The 16,422-nt window shown below is 44.2% G+C and overlaps 1 protein-coding gene across 2 annotated transcripts in view; it reads right to left on the bottom strand.

Moving 5' to 3' along the window:
- LOC144596918 (N-lysine methyltransferase SMYD2-like) overlaps positions 1–5,501 on the bottom strand; it is a 46,448-nt gene extending 40,947 nt beyond the window's left edge. Inside the window, exon 1 of one of the 2 annotated variants that reach the window (XM_078405800.1) lies at positions 5,111–5,501. In XM_078405800.1, coding sequence (XP_078261926.1) covers positions 5,111–5,271 — 161 coding nt within the window. In that variant the 5' untranslated portion in view covers positions 5,272–5,501. The remainder of the gene's footprint in view (positions 1–5,110) is intronic. The other variant, XM_078405799.1, reaches the window with a different exon arrangement.
- Positions 5,502–16,422: the final 10,921 nt, after the last annotated feature.

The raw sequence follows: 16,422 nt of genomic DNA, 5'->3' as shown, positions 1-16,422 counted from the left end.
GATGGAGGGACTGTCATATAAGGAAAGATTGGAAAGACTGGGCTTGTATTCACTGGAGTTTAGAAGGATGATAGGGGATCTAAAAGTCCTGCACCAGCACTCCCAAGTCCCTTTGCACCTCCGATTTCTGGATTCTCTCTCCATTTAGAAAATAATCTACGCCTTTATTCTTATTACCAAAATGCAGGACTCCGCACTTTGCTATACTGAATTTCCTCTGTCCACTCTCCTACCCTGTCCAAGTCTTTCTGCAGAGTCCTTGCTTCCTCTACACTGCCTGCCCCTCCACCTATCTTAGCATCATCTGCAAACTTGGCCACAAAGCCAACGTGAAGAGAAGCAGTCCCAGCACCGACCCTTGCGAAACTCCACTAGTCATTGGCAGCCAACCTCAAAAAGCGCCTTTTATTGCAACGTTGCCTTCTGCCACCCAGCCAACTCGCTATCTTTCGTTATAGCCTGACGTGCGGAACCTTATCGAAGACCTTCTGAAAATCTAGGAAAACAACAGCTACAGCCATCTGTCCGTCCTGCAATTAACTTCCTCAAAGAATTCCAGCAGATTCGTCAGGCAAGATCTTCCCTTCACAAAACCATGCTGACGTTGGCCTATTTTATCGTGAACTTCCAAGTACTGCGTAACCTCATCCTTTATAATTGACTCTAAAACCTCACCAACCGCTGGTCAGGCTAACCGGCCTATAGTTTCCGCTCTTCTGCTTTACTCCCTTCTTGTACAGCAGGGTGATATTCACAATTTTCCAATCTTCAGGAACCACTCCTACCTCTAGTGACTCTTGAAATATCACAACGAATGCCTCCACAATCTCTGAGGCCTCCTCCTTCAGAACCCTGGGTTGCAGTCCATCCGGTCCAGGTGACTTGACCACCCTCATACCTTTCAGTTTTCCTCGCACTTTCTCCTTGGTAATAACCACTCCTCTAACTTCCACCCCCTGACTCTCTAGGATTGCAGGCACACTGTTGGTGTCTTCTACTGTGAAGACTGATGCAAAAAAGTTATTCCAAGAGTGGAGTCAAACAGCTTGAGGGTGGAGTGGGTGAGGGGAGTGTAGAAGTCAAGGCAATCAATGTTGACAATTAAAAATTAAACAATCCAGAGGGGATTAGGTGTCCATGAGAAAGTCTTGAAGATGGAAGAGGACATCAGTGGGGGGTTGGGTGAGGGAGCAGAGTGCTTCCTTGCAACAGAAAACAGAAAGGAAGGAGAATGGGAGAGGGTGAAGGAGAGGGTAGGCTAAATGGCCTATTTCTGTGCTGTACAACACGTCCAAGATGAAAATAATTATTTTTTAAACAATGAGGCGTGATCCAAAATGCACTGTACAAAATTGTGCTAGTGGGAAACATTGACAGTTTATTTTTTAGATTTAGAGATACAGCGCAGAAACAGGCCCTTCAGCCCACCGGGTCTACACCGTCCAGCGATCCCCGCACACCAACACTATCCTACACACACTCGGGACAATTTTTACATTTGCCCGGCCAATTAACCTACAAACCTGTACGTCTTTGGAGTGTGGGAGGAAACCGAAGATCTCGGAGAAAACCCACGCAGATCACGGGGAGAACGTACAAACTCCGTACAGACGGCGCCCGTAGTCAGGATCGAACCTGAGTCTCCGGCGCTGCATTCGCTGTAAGGTAGCAACTCTATCGCTGCGCCACCGTGCCGTCCGTGCCACACAGTTATGTGTGGAAGAGGCATGGGACTCGCATCCTACCTCCAAATTAACTGACAGGTATAACGGGCTGAATATACTCCTCTTTTGCACCATGCCACGAGTATATATATTGAAAACTGAGAAATTGCTTTGATTTATTAAAAAAGGCCTATGGTTACAAATCTTAGCATCATTAGCAGATGATATTGAGCTGGTTGCTTCTGTACTTTTCTTTGGAAAGAGCAATCAGGCCGACGACTGTGGAAATGTTCACGGGATATATCCAATTTTCTTTTGCAAACAGATCGTTCAATTTGTTTTTAATGGAATGTTTTCCAGATTATGACCTCACCACATTAGAGAGGCATGGTGTCAAAACAGCAAACTCCCCCCTCAAAGTCAGCAAAACAATGGAGCTGGACATCAACTTCAGAAAGCAAAATGGAATACAGGCCTTAGTCTGCATCAATGTTGCTGCTGTGGAGATGGTCGAGGGCTTCAAAGACCCAGACATAAATATCACCAAATTTGTCCTGAACCAACAACGTTGCCTGTTTGACCAAGAGGCATACCAACCCCATTACTTCTCAAAAGGTTAGGGAAATTAAGCATATGTCCAATAACTCCCACCGATTTAGACTTTAGACATACAGCATAGAGAAAAGCCCTTTGCGTACTTTGCATCCATGCTGAAAAGTGCTCACCTCGTACATGATCCTACATAGACGAGGGACAATTTTACAATTTACCAAAACCAATTAATCTACAAACCTGTACACCTAAACATCAGGAGAAAACCATACGGTCACAGGGAGAATGTACAAACTCCACACAGACTACACCTGTAGTCAAGATCAAACCCAGGTCTCTGGCTCTGTATGGCAGCAACTCTACCATTGCACCACTGTGCCGCCCTTCTACAGATTACTACAGATGTACCATAGAAAGCATCCTATCCAGATGCATTGTAGCTTAGTCTGCCAACTGCTCTGCCCAAGACCACAAGAAATTAAGCAGAAGGTTACAAAGGCAAATCAGCCCCCCCCCCCCCCCCCCCCCCCAAATCAACTACATCTATACTACATGTTCTATCAGGAAAGCAGCCAACATAGTCAAGGGCCACTCACACCAGGAAAGGAATGAAGGAGGACCCGGAATGGGGAGACCGCCGTTGGGGGAAGAGGGAAGAATAATCAACAATGAAGGACCCGGCATGGGGGGGGGGCGCTGTGAGGGGGGGGGGGGGGAAGAACAAAGGGAGACCTGGCGCAGGAGGATATTTGCACTTTGTAAGCGCCCTTTATGGATGACTATTTGCATACCTTGGGTGTGCAAGCAAAGAATTCCACTGTGACGTCACATTTGACAATAAAGTATTCAAATTCAATGCAATTCTACCCTCTCCCCTCGGGCAGAAGATACAAAGGTTCGGAAGCACATTCCACCAGATTCACGTACAGCTTCGCATTCGCTGTTATCAGGTGACCTCTCAGATGCAGAGGATGAACTCCTGATTTTCCAAAGTACTTCATTGTGGTCGTTATACTTTATTTTTTATCTGTACTTCCTCTGTAACTGTAACACTCTTTTCTCCATTCTGCTTATTTTCTCTTTTCCAGTACCCGACATCCTCGTGTCTGGTACGATTTGTTTGGTTAGTACGCAAAAAACATTTCACTGTATGTTGGTATAATCTAATTATACCAAGAATCTTCCAATAATCTTCCATCTGGTCATTTTGTCAGCTCTCTAAAATTTGTCGGCTGGATACCAATCCTCCTGTCTAGAACATATTTTAAATATTTGAATAAGTTTATCTAATCCGTTAACCATTTCTTGGAAGAACAATCCCACTTCTTCTAATCTCTCCACACATCTAAAGTCCTCACCCCCGATGTAATTCTTGTGCACAACTCTGTCTTCAGACTGTTTATAATCAAGAGAAGAGTTCTAAAAAATGTCAGAAAAGGAAATCTAAAGGTCACAAACTTCAGTGGGGCAAGCGGAGTAAAGGAAAGGGTCTATATAAATGTATGACTCGCTCTCATCTTTGCACTTTTGAAACATTGGCCTGGTCGTAGGAGAGGGTAATTGTGGAGAATTATTATGACTGGGACCAATGCAGGAACTGAGACACGCACGTGCACACACATACACAAACGCAGACCGACCGACCACACTAAAATTGGCAGAGTTGTGGATAGTGAGGGAGGTTATCAAAGTTTACAGCAGGATGTAAATCAGTTAGAAATGGCAGATGGAGTTTAATCTGGACAAGTGTAAAATGGTGCACTTTGAGAGGTCAAAAGTATATAAATAGTAGGACCTCATGGATCACTGATATACAAAAGGATCTTGGAGTGCAAATCCATAGCACCTCAAAAATGATTACCAAAGTAGATAGGGTGGTCAAGAAGATATATGTCATGCCTTCATCAGGCAGGACATGGAGTATAAAAGTTGGCGTCATGCTGCCCAGCAAGCCATATCTGGAGTATTATGTGCAGTTCTGGTTCTCATTACAGGAAGGAGAAGGAGACTGTGGAGAAAGTAAAGAGGTGGGATATTGCCAGGATTAGAGAGTATAAGCTATGAAAGAAAGGTTGGACAGGCCTGGATTGCTTTCCCTGGATGTATTGGAGTCTGAGGTGCATGTTGATAGAAGTATGTAAAATGTGTTGTATGTATGTATGTAAAAAGTATGTGAGGCATAGACAGGATAGATGGCCCAAGTCTTTTTCGCCAGGGTGAAAATATAAAATTCTAGACAGCATAGGTTGAAGGTGAAAGGGGAAAAGTTTAAAGAAGATTTACAAGGCAGGTCTTCATTTTTCACGCAGTAGTAGGCGCCTGGAACACAATCCAAGGGAGTAGATACAACATTTAAGAAGCTATCTGACAGGCACATGAACAGACAGGGAATGAAGGGATACAGACCATGTGCTGGCGGTTTTAGCTTGTGTTTGGCACCGTGACAGGCACTGATATCACGGGCCTAGGGGCCTGTTCCTGTGCTGCACTGGTCTGTGCTTTTTAAAATAGATCATTCTATAAATGACACTGAGTTCTCCAATGGGTGGAATTCCAACTCCATACAAGAACAGCGCTCCACAAATACTTCCAGGGTGACTGAAAGGATCAAGTGTGGTCAACTTGACTTTCAACGGACACCAGCAACACCAATAGTAATTATGTTATTGAAATAATTATGCCATTTCAAATAAAGTGCTCCAGACCTTCCCCCATGTGCAACTTGCCCCTTGGGGGGGGGGGGGGGACATTAAAAGCACGGAAATACTGAACGCTGGCACCTTGCAACCACCGAGCCACACACAGTAGGACCCATCATGGGATCTCGTCATCCTGCAAAATAACATTAGCTAGCGAGCAGCAAGTTTGCAGAGAAGACGTCTTGTCGCACGTACCGGGTGAAGCAGAGCTCGCATTGATTGCCCCGCTCGTTGATGGTGAGGACGTGTGTGTAGGCTGGGCATGTGAAGAGCAGCTCGCCGACCTGCAGATCCTTGCTGGTCTGCAGCCCTCTCCCCTTGCCCTCGCTCAGGAACCTCTTGGCGGCCGCTGGCATGTTGCACAGCCCAGATCCTCCGCAGTCCAGCAGTCCCCCTTACCCTCCCTGGAAGCAGACAGACACACAGACTAGGCTCTGCTCTGGGCTCTGCTGCTACTCTGCGCTGGCGCTGCACGCGCTGCACGGTCACTTTGTTCCGGCGAGTGGACCGCGCGGCCCCCTGCCCGACCCAGTCCCGCGCACCGCCACCCGCTACAATGGGAGCCCCACCAGCCGCGCTCGCTTCCGCGACCAGCCCCGTGCTCAGCCGGGTCCTAGCGCTCGCCTCCGACCTCTCTCATAAGAGCTCTCGCTCGAGTCAATAAGTCAATCGTTTATTTGTCACATACACACATAAATGTGCAGTGAAATGAAAAATTTGCCCGCAGTTCAACAATAAGACCAATAAGAATAATCAATTAAAAAAAATGCAATAACGCGTACAATCATAACCAAACACCAAAAACAAAAGAAACATCCCATTGACTTATTCACAAAATGCTGGAGTAACTCAGCAGGTCAGGCAGCATCTCGGGAGAGAAGGAATGGGTGACGTTTCGGGTCGAAACCCTTCTTCAGACTGAGTTACTCCAGCATTTTGTGAATAAATCGATTTGTACCAGCATCTTTCTTATTTTCTTAAACATCCATTGACAATAGGTGCAGGAGGAGGCCATTCGGCCCTTCGAGCCAGCACCACCATTCAATGTGATCATGGCTGATCATTCTCAATCAGTACCCCGTTCCTGCCTTCTCCCCATACCCCCTGACTCCTCTATCCTTAAGAGCTCTATCCAGCACTCTCTTGAATGCATTCAGAGAATTGGCCTCCACTGCCTTCTGAGGCAGAGAATTCCACAGATTCACAACTCTCTGACTGAAAAAGTCTTTCCTCATCTCAGTTCTACCCCTTATTCTTAAACTGTGGCCCCTGGTTATGGACAACTAACAACCTGGTTCAAGTCTCACTGACAACTTTAAAAATATATATTTTAAATCGTTCTCAACGTTAAGTGAAACATTTAGTGGACCTGCCACTAAACTTTTTTTTTTTAAATTAGGAAAACGTCATCCATTGCTTTTCTTCAGAGATGCTGCCTGTCCCGCTGAGTTACTCCAGCATTTTGTGTCTATCTTTGGTTTAAACCAGCATCTGCAGTTCCTTCCTATACAAAATTATTATGTATTCCCTATCTTTACAGAGTTATATATATATATTTTTTAGAGATACAGCGCAGAAACAGGCCCTTCGGCCCACCGGGTCCGCACCGCCCAGCGATCCCCGCACACTAACATTATCCTTCACCCACTAGGGACAATTTTTACATTTGCACAGCCAATTAACCTACAAACCTGTACGTCTTTGGAGTGTGGGAGGAAACCGAATATCCCGGAGAAAACCCCCGCAGGTCACGGGGAGAACGTACAAACTCCGTACAGACGGCGCCCTTAGTCACGATCGAACCTGAGTCTCTAGCGCTGCATTAGCTGTAAGGCAGCAACTCTACCGCTGCGCCACCGTGCCGCCCAATAAGTCAGAGTGGGAGTAGCATTGAGAATTACAGTGACAATCAACGAGAAGTTCAGGGTGGTGCCATGGACCAAACGCAGTTGCTCCACGCCTGGTGCTCACCCAACCTGTGTTTGATTTCTACATCTAATTCAATCTTGAAGTTAAAAAGGTGTAGGATGGAACTACAGATGTATTATGATGGGGGGCTGGTGGGAGTTCAGAGAGAAGGGGTGGGTGGTGAGGTCTGAAGAAGGGTCTCGACCAGAAACATCACCCATTCCTTCTTTCCAGAGATGACTGCCAGTCCTGCTGAGTTCCTCCAGCATTTTGTGTCTATCTTGAAGTTAAAAAGACAGCTTTGTTAACAAACAGTTTGAGTGCAAGCTACCAGCCCCCAGCAGGAGGTTGTTCAAGAGAGTGTAGGAAGGAACTGCAGATGCTGGTTTACACGATGCTGGAGTAACTCAGCGGGCTAGACAGCATCTCTGGGGAAAAGGAATAGGTGATGTTTCGGGTCGAGACCCTTCTTCAGAAAGAGATATCGTTTGTAAACTGACAAGACAATGAGACTTTCTGCATCAGTCAGATCTAAGGCAATAGGCCTGCATTTATTGGCCTGCATCAAACCAGGCACCATGTACCTGCCACTACATTATTTTGTATGATTGTAAAAGAGACCAAGGAGTGTTCCAGATCAGATATATTTTGTCACCTAGCATATCAAACACATCTGAAGAAGGGTCTCGACCCAAAACGTCACCTATTTCTTTTCTCCAGAAATGCTGTTTGACCTGCCGAGTTACTCCAGCTTGTTGTGACGATCTTCGGTTTAAACCAGCATCTGCAGTTCCTTGTTGCACACATCAAACACCGTCATGGCTATATTTGCTCTGTCCAACAATAATAGGAATATTTGTGTAGTGGAGAGTTAGCCATTGCAATATTAATTTTGGGTGTCCTCAAAAGCTTTTAGACTACTTTAGCACACAGGTGTCTGGACATTCAAGGGTGGAAATTCAGCCACAGTGTGCTGCCATTGTAAATATGTCATTCCCAATGAAACCATTTGCCAGACATAAAATAGTGAAGTAAACAATATCATTGTAGCTGTTGTAATTCTATTGAATCACCTACTGTTATCCTTGTTCTTAACATTATAAACACTTCATGAACTTTGATGATTCTGTCACCATGAGAAAGGTTGCTTATCGTGAACGATAAAGACCCTTTGCGTTTATCAGCTTCAGTCTCCAGTGGTTTTAGTAACAGTCACAACAGGGGTTGAGTATCTCAACATCATTACAATATTTATATCTGCATTAGTCAATACAATAAGTTGCCAACTTTTATCACTCACTTCAATTACACAATTGCGCCTGGTCTATTCTTCATTATATTTAAAGAAATGTAGTACAAATTTCTGATTTCTGAAAATGCATGAGAGTGTTTGTTTTCATTGATTGAATGCCTTACTCGGTTGCTTTGTGTAAAGGCTAGTATACAGCTCCTCAGTTTGTACTTTTGCATGCTTTTGGGAATTATGCAATTATCAGCGCATATGATCTTGTGAGCAAAAAAAAACAAACAACTGCTGGAAGAATTTGGCTTGTCAGGCAGCATCAGTGGAAGGGAAATGGACAGAGGATGTTTCAGGTCACGACCCTGCTTCAGATTGATGACATTTCTGCAGGACTATTCGTGGTCGTATAAAATAAAACAACATGTGCTGGAAGTATTAAGCAGATCAAGCAGAACCTGTAGACAGTGTAAAATCACTGTTGATGCTGATCCTGTAGTGCGTTTTAAGTATTTTCTGTTTTTATTTCAGATTTCCAGCATTAACTTTATTTTGCTTTTGCAATTATTATCATTGTTTATGAATAAATATTAAGAGAAGAAAGGTCATGTCCTTGGGAACACTCCATAAACGGCTTGTCTGACTGAGTGTCTAACTTTAGGCATGCATTTTAAGTAAATTAAATCTTGTATTCTTTCAAGCATGCTAAAGTTTGGCATGCATGTCAACAGTCTTAGTTCTCGTGGTTATAGGATGCAGCTTATTCTTTTTATAATACAATTATACAAACTGCTATCTAGTTGTTAGTATTCCTATCAATATTGTGCAAAAGGCTTGAAGTCTCCCTTGAACACTTTTACCCCTGGCTGGAGTATTGTTCATTGAATAAGGATATTGTTCGTTAGGTTAATTTTTATTGCCATGTATACTGAGGTATAATGAAAAGCTTTTGTTTGTGTGTTATCCAATCAAATCAGATCATACTACATAAGAATACAGACAAGTCATACGCAAGTACACGTGTAGAGTGAAGAGAAAAATACCGTGCAGCATGCAGAACATTGTTTCTCAGCATAGGTTGTTGGCAGTACAGCTAGAAATAATGATAGATTTACAAGTGGAAAAAAGATTGAAGAGAGTGGGATCATTGTATCGGACGATAGTGGATCATCTTCTGGGACCAGCAACAGAAGAGTCACCACACTTCTGCACCAGCTTGACAGTTAAACAGTGTCTACAAGTAATTTCATGCAAATGTGGCCATCCACTAGGATCTAAATAGAAATGAATTGAGCACTGGATCTTTATGAAGCATGCAATCCGTTCTGAAGGTGGAAAATGATTGGGCCGTATGCTGCTGCATACAGTACTGGCATTCCTCCAAGTAACAGCTTAAAGACTGAACTGGCCAGGTGCTTTATATACACACACACACACACACACATACTGTATGGAGTGATAGGGTGATAGAGATATATAGATATATATGCATATATATATATGTGTGTGTGTCTGTGTATATATGTGTGCATATTAAACCAAAGGGCACAGCCTCAGAATAAAAGGACGTACCATTAGAATGGAGATGAGGAGGAATTGCTTCAGCCAGAGTGTGGTGAATCTGTGGAATTCATTGCCACAGACTGCAGTGGAGGCCAAGTCCTTTGGATATTTTTAAAATGGAGATAGACAAGTAAGGTTTGATTAGTAAAGTTGTCAAAGGTTACGAGGAGAAGGCAAGAGAATGGGGTTGAGAGGGAAATATAGTTCAGCAACGTTTTCCCCATGACCGAATGGGTTTTCTCCGAGATCGTCGGTTTCCTCCCTCACTCCAAAGACGTACAGATATGTAGGTAAATTGGCTTGGTATAAGTGTAAACTGTTCCAAGTGTGTGTAGGATAGTGTTAGTGTGTGGGGATTGCTGATCGGTGCGGACTCGGTGGGCCGAAGGGCCTGTTTCGCGCTGTATCTCTAAACTAAATAAACAAAGAATGGCAGAGCAGATTCGATGAGCCGTGGCCTAAGTCAAAGTCAAAGTCAATTTTATTGTCAATCCTCAGCCAGTTTACACAGACAGAAAATCGAAATACCGTTTCCCACAATCCCGAGGAACAAAGTGCATAAAACTAAGTTAAAATTAAAAAGGCACAGCAAACAACAATCAACATAAAATATAAAATATAAAATATAGTCACTTCAAATGCGTTAAAAATTTTTTTTTAAAGTGTCTGCTGCTGGATGTGCGTGTGTGTGGGGTGTTAAAGTCCAGGTCCAATAGGGGCAGGGGAGAGAGGAGGAAGGGAGGGGAGAGAGTTCAGCATCCTGACAGCCTGGTGGAAAAAACTGTTCTTTAGTCGGGTGGTGCTTGACCTCAGGCTGCGAAACCTTCTCCCTGAAGGCAGGAGGGTGAAGAGGCTGTTGGAGGGGTGGAAGGGGTCACCCACAATGCTCAATGCTTTGCGGGTGAGGCGGGTGGTGTAAAGGACCAGGAGTGTTGGGAGTGAGGCGCCAGTGATCCTCTCAGCAGTGTTCACTATGCGCTGCAGGGTCTTGCGGCTGGAGGCTGTGCAGCTTCTGAACCACACAGTGATGCAGCTGCTGAGGATGCTCTCGATGGCGCCTCGGTAAAAAGTGTACATGATGGGTGTGGGGGCTCCCGCTCTCTTCAGTTTGCGGAGGAAGTAGAGGCGCTGCTGGGCTTTCTTGGCGATGGACGTGATGTTGTTGCTCCAGGAGAGATCCTCGGTGATGTTCACCCCCAGGAATTTGGTGCTGCTCACCTGCTCCACAGCAGCACCATTGATGGTCAGTGGGTGGGGGTGTTGGGTGTGCGTTCTCCTGAAGTCGACAACAATCTCCTTTGTTTTCTCCACATTCAGGAAGAGATTGTTGTCTGTGCACCACGCGGCCAGCTGGTCCACCTCCTTCCTGTAGTGGGTCTCGTCGTTGTTGCTGATGAGACCCACCACTGTTGTGTCATCCGCAAACTTGACGAAGTGGTTGGAGCTGTAGGTGGGTGTGCAGTCGTGGGTCAGCAAGGTGAAGAGCAGGGGGCTTAGCACACATCCTTGTGGGGCACCCGTACTCAGCGTGATGGTGTCCGATGTGTTGCTGCCGACCCGTACGGACTGGGGTCTGGCAGTGAGGAAGTCCAGCAGCCAGTTGCAGAGAAGGGGGCTGAAGCCCAGATTTGTTAGTTTACAAACCAGCTGCTGGGGGATGATGGTGTTAAATGCTGAGCTAAAGTCTATGAACAGCATCCTAACATATGAGTTTTTAGTGTCCAAGTGGGTGAGGGCTGGGTGTAGAGCAGAGGAGATGGCATCCTCAGTGGACCGCTTAGCTCGATATGCAAACTGAAACGGGTCTAGGGAGGGGGGGAATTCTGCTTCTATGGTCTTATAGCCGTATATATAGGTTTAATTTCCACTGATGATAGCTGGAAGCTAGGAATGAACATTGCAAGAACTCAGTGGAACAAGAAGCAGAGGAAAGGTTGATCTGCTGAGTTCTTCCAGCATTCTGTTTGTGTTCCTTTCCATTGATGATGCTGAAGGAAAGATATATCATGCTATCAAGTATTCCTAGTGGAGTTCCCAAAAATAAAATGGCATGCACAGTATCCTTGCTTTCCATTTTTGACATTAAACATGTATCTATTTAAAATTCTTGTGGTGCAGCAATCTTAACGTTATGTGGATAAAATGGAAGAGATAAATAATTGAAGCTTATTTTTGCAATCAGATCCTTGTATTTTAAGATCGAGACCCAATTTATCCTAGTAACACATGTAACAGTCACAGGAATGAAGTCACTTGCAAACAGCTGCAACATATGTGGAATTATTAGGAGATGACTCAGGTTTTTCCAAAGAAAGCACATTCATCAAATCTGTTCTTGTTTTTAAAAGTTAATCATTCTCTCGTAGGGATTATTCCAGCAGGAAATGTTTTTAGTTTTTTTTGTACACCTCTGTTGGAATCTTCTTTCAGGACAGGCAATCTGGTGAGCTCCTATATCAAAGTTCTTACTGGACTAAACAGGCCCAACCAACACGGCCGATTGCATAGGGTTTCCAATTGCCCCGTATTAGCCGGGACATCCCGTATATTGGACTAAATTGGTTTGTCCCCTACGAGACCGCCTTTGTCCCGTGTTAGGCCCAGGGGGTGCTGTAGGCCCGGACACTGTAGGCCCGGACACTGTAGGCCCGGACACTGTAGGCCCGGACACTGTAGGCCCGGACACTGTAGGCCCGGACACTGAAGGCCCGGACACTGAAGGCCCGGACACTGTAGGCACGGTGTAAGATTTGAGAAGTTTTCCCTCATTCTGAAAGCAACACCAAACCAAAGAGCTGCAGTTTGGACATTTTAAACGGGAGACTGGGGCTGATAGCGGAGAAAGGCTGCGGTCAGTTTACCAAGGGATGTCACAATCTGTGGGTCCTAAAATGGCCGCAGGACCTCGTGACCAGCCACAAGAGCAAAAACCTTACAGCCCAGTCTCTAGGTTTCTGCAAAGCCACGGCCAGAACAATGGATGGGTATTGGCCATGCAGAAACCTGCGAAACCAGGTCGAAGTCCAGACACTGGGGCGCTGACATCAGCATACTCACAATGCCCCAAGCCGACCTACACAGTTAATCTCATTAAGGGAGCACAATAGCCCATAGAAAACTACCTGGTAGGTGATGGGAAACCAGTTAAACCCATCACCTCGCAACGAAATACCAATTAACACCGTCTGGCCATCCCCGGTACACCCCAGACATAAGCGCAGATCAGAGAGAAAACTCAATACATATCTTTTAAACAAAGAGATCCCAAGATCTGGCGGGAAATAGGACGGGTTAGAATAGTATAACTGGCCACGACCTTTGGGTTTTAAAGGCATGCAAGAAGAAACCTGCAACTCACGCAAGAAGGAAGTCAAACGGATGCAGGAGGAAGAAAAGACAGGCAGGAAGAACGGATGCAAGAGAGAGGAACAGGCACGCAACTCGAGAAGAAATACTGCAAAACGAACAGCCAGTAACCCCAGTAATAGCCCCATGGTGAGCATGTACCCCGATCTTGCATATCCTGGACATAGTTTAGTGTAGAGGGGAGGGTGGTTTGAATAAACGTGGGTGTGTAAAGGAATATGTGTTGGTCAATTTTGCGATGTGTCGTACGTTCCCCATCTTACAGTCGTGTATATGTCTTGTAGAACTGTGCGTTTTAGAATTCAGAGTAAAAGGGTATTTGTGTATATGTCTTGTAGAACTGTGCGTTTTATGATTCATAGTCAAAAGTATTCATGTAATTCGGTATGTGTCTTATAGATATGCCTTATAGAACTGTATAAGTATTCATGGACAATAGTCCCAAGTGCTAAATAAAAGCCTTTTTCATTTAAACCCTGGTTTTCAAATCTGGTCTGGTTGAATTTTTCTGCACTATAAACGCTCCTGCATCTAAGTCCAGTGTCTAGAACCGTAGGGGGTGAGTGGGTCAAACCACTCACGGGGAACCAGTGTGCGCGGCCTGGTCAAGGGATCAGAGCAAGGCACGGGGACCTTAGGTCGGGCGAAAGCTCGGCACAGAAACCCCTTACAACGGACAGTGTAGGTCCGGACAGTATAGGCCCGGGCGCCGCCTAACGGAGCAGGAGCATGTGGCCGCTGGCTGGATGAGGTCACGTGGGGCGCGGGACGGTGACATCACCTTGTCCGTTATTTGGGAGTGAGATAGTTGGCAACCATACCGATAGGGGTCCCCGAACTCTCGGTGTGTCTGACACAGAGTCTTGAGATCAGGCCCCGACCAGACCGAGAGCCTAAAATACCATTGCATCGATGCCTCAACCTGGTTCCTCGATGGCACCTGGTGCACCCACCTACATCATGGCAGAGCCAATTTCTCACCTCAACTCCCGAGCCCAGCCAGGGGCAGCCACCTAGCCAGAAAACGTGTGCGGCGCGCTGGACTGCAAGCGAGACTGAAACAATGTCGTTTCAAGTATCTCCTCCCCAGCATATTGCTGGAAAACATCCAAGCTATTGAAAACAAGCTGGATAAACTGAAAGCTAGACTCACCTACTTTAGTGAACTAAGAGACTTCTGTGTGCTCTGTTTTACAGAGATCTGGCTCAACCCTGCCTTACCTGACTGTGCTGCATAATCAGAGGGCTTCTCACTTCACCAGATGGATTGTTCAGTGTCCCGAGCCAAGGTTAGGGGTGGAGGGGTCTAATAACATCCTAATAAACTCCTTGTGGTGTTTGAATGTAGTGGGCCCGGCGAGCTCTTGGAACTACCTGGAATATCTGATCGTGAAGTGTGGTCCCTGCTACCTGCCGTGGGAATTCACATTGGACAGCAGTCAGCATCCTACCCCATGCCGATGATAAGCTTGCAATTGAAGAACTACACACGTCACAAGCCTTGAAACAAAGTATCCGCAGATTTTATTCATGAGCATCGTGGAACAAGCTGCCAGAGGAGGTAGTTGAGGCAGGGAGTGTCACAATGTTTAAAAAACATTTGGACAGGATAGGTTTCGAGGGCTATGGGCCAAATGCTGGCAGGAGACACTATTATAGATAGTTGGTCGGCATGCGCAAGTTGGACTGAAGTACTGGTATCCATTCTATGACTCTAATAACCAGGCCAACCAAATGAGTGTGCTACCAAAATACTATCAGCACGTCTCCTGTCTAATCAAAAGCCCAAACACCCTCATTCAGTGCCACACACACATCAAATATGCACATTGCCCCATCCTCAATCCATTTTGGAAAATCTGACCAGCTGGCTGGTCCATGCTTACAAACTGAACATGCTGACAAACTGAACATGCTTATAAGGGCGGCACGGTGGCGCAGCGGTAGAGTTGCTGCCTTACAGCGAATGCAGCGCCGGAGACTCAGGTTCGATCCTGACTACGGGCGCCGTCTGTATGGAGTTTGTTTTTTTAAAATATTTTTTATTTTTGAAAAGCATATGTACAAATAGAAATAAGAAAAAACACATTTGTTACAAAGTTCTTACATAGCTTCAATTTTTAAATTTTTGAAGAGAGAAAGTAAAAATAAAAATAAAAAACTATAAACTTGGGGAGAGAGAGTAAGAGGGTTAAAAAAAAGGATCTAACAATAAAAATTAAAGGGAGTAGATCAGGGAGACAATAACCACAGTTGTACATCCAACCCCTAACTCAAGTTTCAACTTTTAATTTAAATTTTTTATTTTAGTCCTGTGCCAAACCCATTTACTTTTCTAAAAATTCAATAAATGGAGACCATATTTTTTAAAACAACTCAGGTTTGTCGATTAAGGCAAACCTTATTTTTTCCAAATGCAGGGTCTCTGTCATTTCCGTAGTCCACATTTTAATTGTGGGGGTTATTGGTTTTTTCCAAAATTTAAGTATTAATTTTTTCGCAGTTATTAGACTGTAATCAAGAAAATGTACCTGACTTACTGTAAAATTTGTAGTATGTTCTGATAATCCTAATATAATTAATTTTGGGTCCATATCTAATTTTTTATTAATAACTTTAGAAACTATTTTAAAAATCTCCAACCAGAAGTTTTGCATTTTTATACAAGTTACGAAAATATGAGTTAAATTAGCTTCTTGAAATTGACATTTATCACAAATAGGAGAGATACTAGGAAAAATCCTATTTAATTTCGTCTTCGAATAATGTAATCTATGTATTATTTTAAATTGTATTAAGGAATGTCTAGTATTCAATGAACATTGATGTATATGTTGTAAACTTTCATCCCATATATCTTGCATTATAAATTGATTCAATTCGTCCTCCCATGCTCGTCTATAAGATTCTGATGACGGAATGTCAGTGTCAAGGAGAGTATTGTAAATAAAGGATATTAATTTATTTGAATTATAATGTCGATTCAGGCATACATCAAGTGTTTCTGGACCTCTAAACTTATATTCTTGCATGTGTGATTTTACATAATCTCTAAGTTGTAAATATCTAAAATAATTATTGACATGTAATCCGTACTTCTGCTGTAAATCCTGAAAAGAAAGAAAAGTTCCCTTATGATAAAGATCTCCCACCCTTTTAATTCCATAACTTTTCCATTGAGCAAAGCCTCTATCTAAGACAGACGGTTTAAAAGACGGATTATTCGCAATAGGAAGGAAAACAGATAATTTACTCAATTTTAACGTAAGCTTTAATTGTTTCCAGGTACGGATAACACTGTGTATAATGGGATTACCTCCATATGTTTTTTTATTTAAATTTATTGGAGCTAAGAGGATCGCACCAATATCGAATGGTAAACAATCCTCTTTCTCCATCTTTAACCAATCCGGTTGTTGATCAGAATCAT

Source organism: Rhinoraja longicauda, chromosome 9 (assembly GCF_053455715.1).
Source record: "Rhinoraja longicauda isolate Sanriku21f chromosome 9, sRhiLon1.1, whole genome shotgun sequence".
In the NCBI taxonomy this organism is placed as follows: Eukaryota; Metazoa; Chordata; class Chondrichthyes; order Rajiformes; family Arhynchobatidae; genus Rhinoraja; species Rhinoraja longicauda.
Note: the sequence above shows the minus strand (reverse complement) of the source record. Positions and strands in the feature narration are given on the sequence as shown.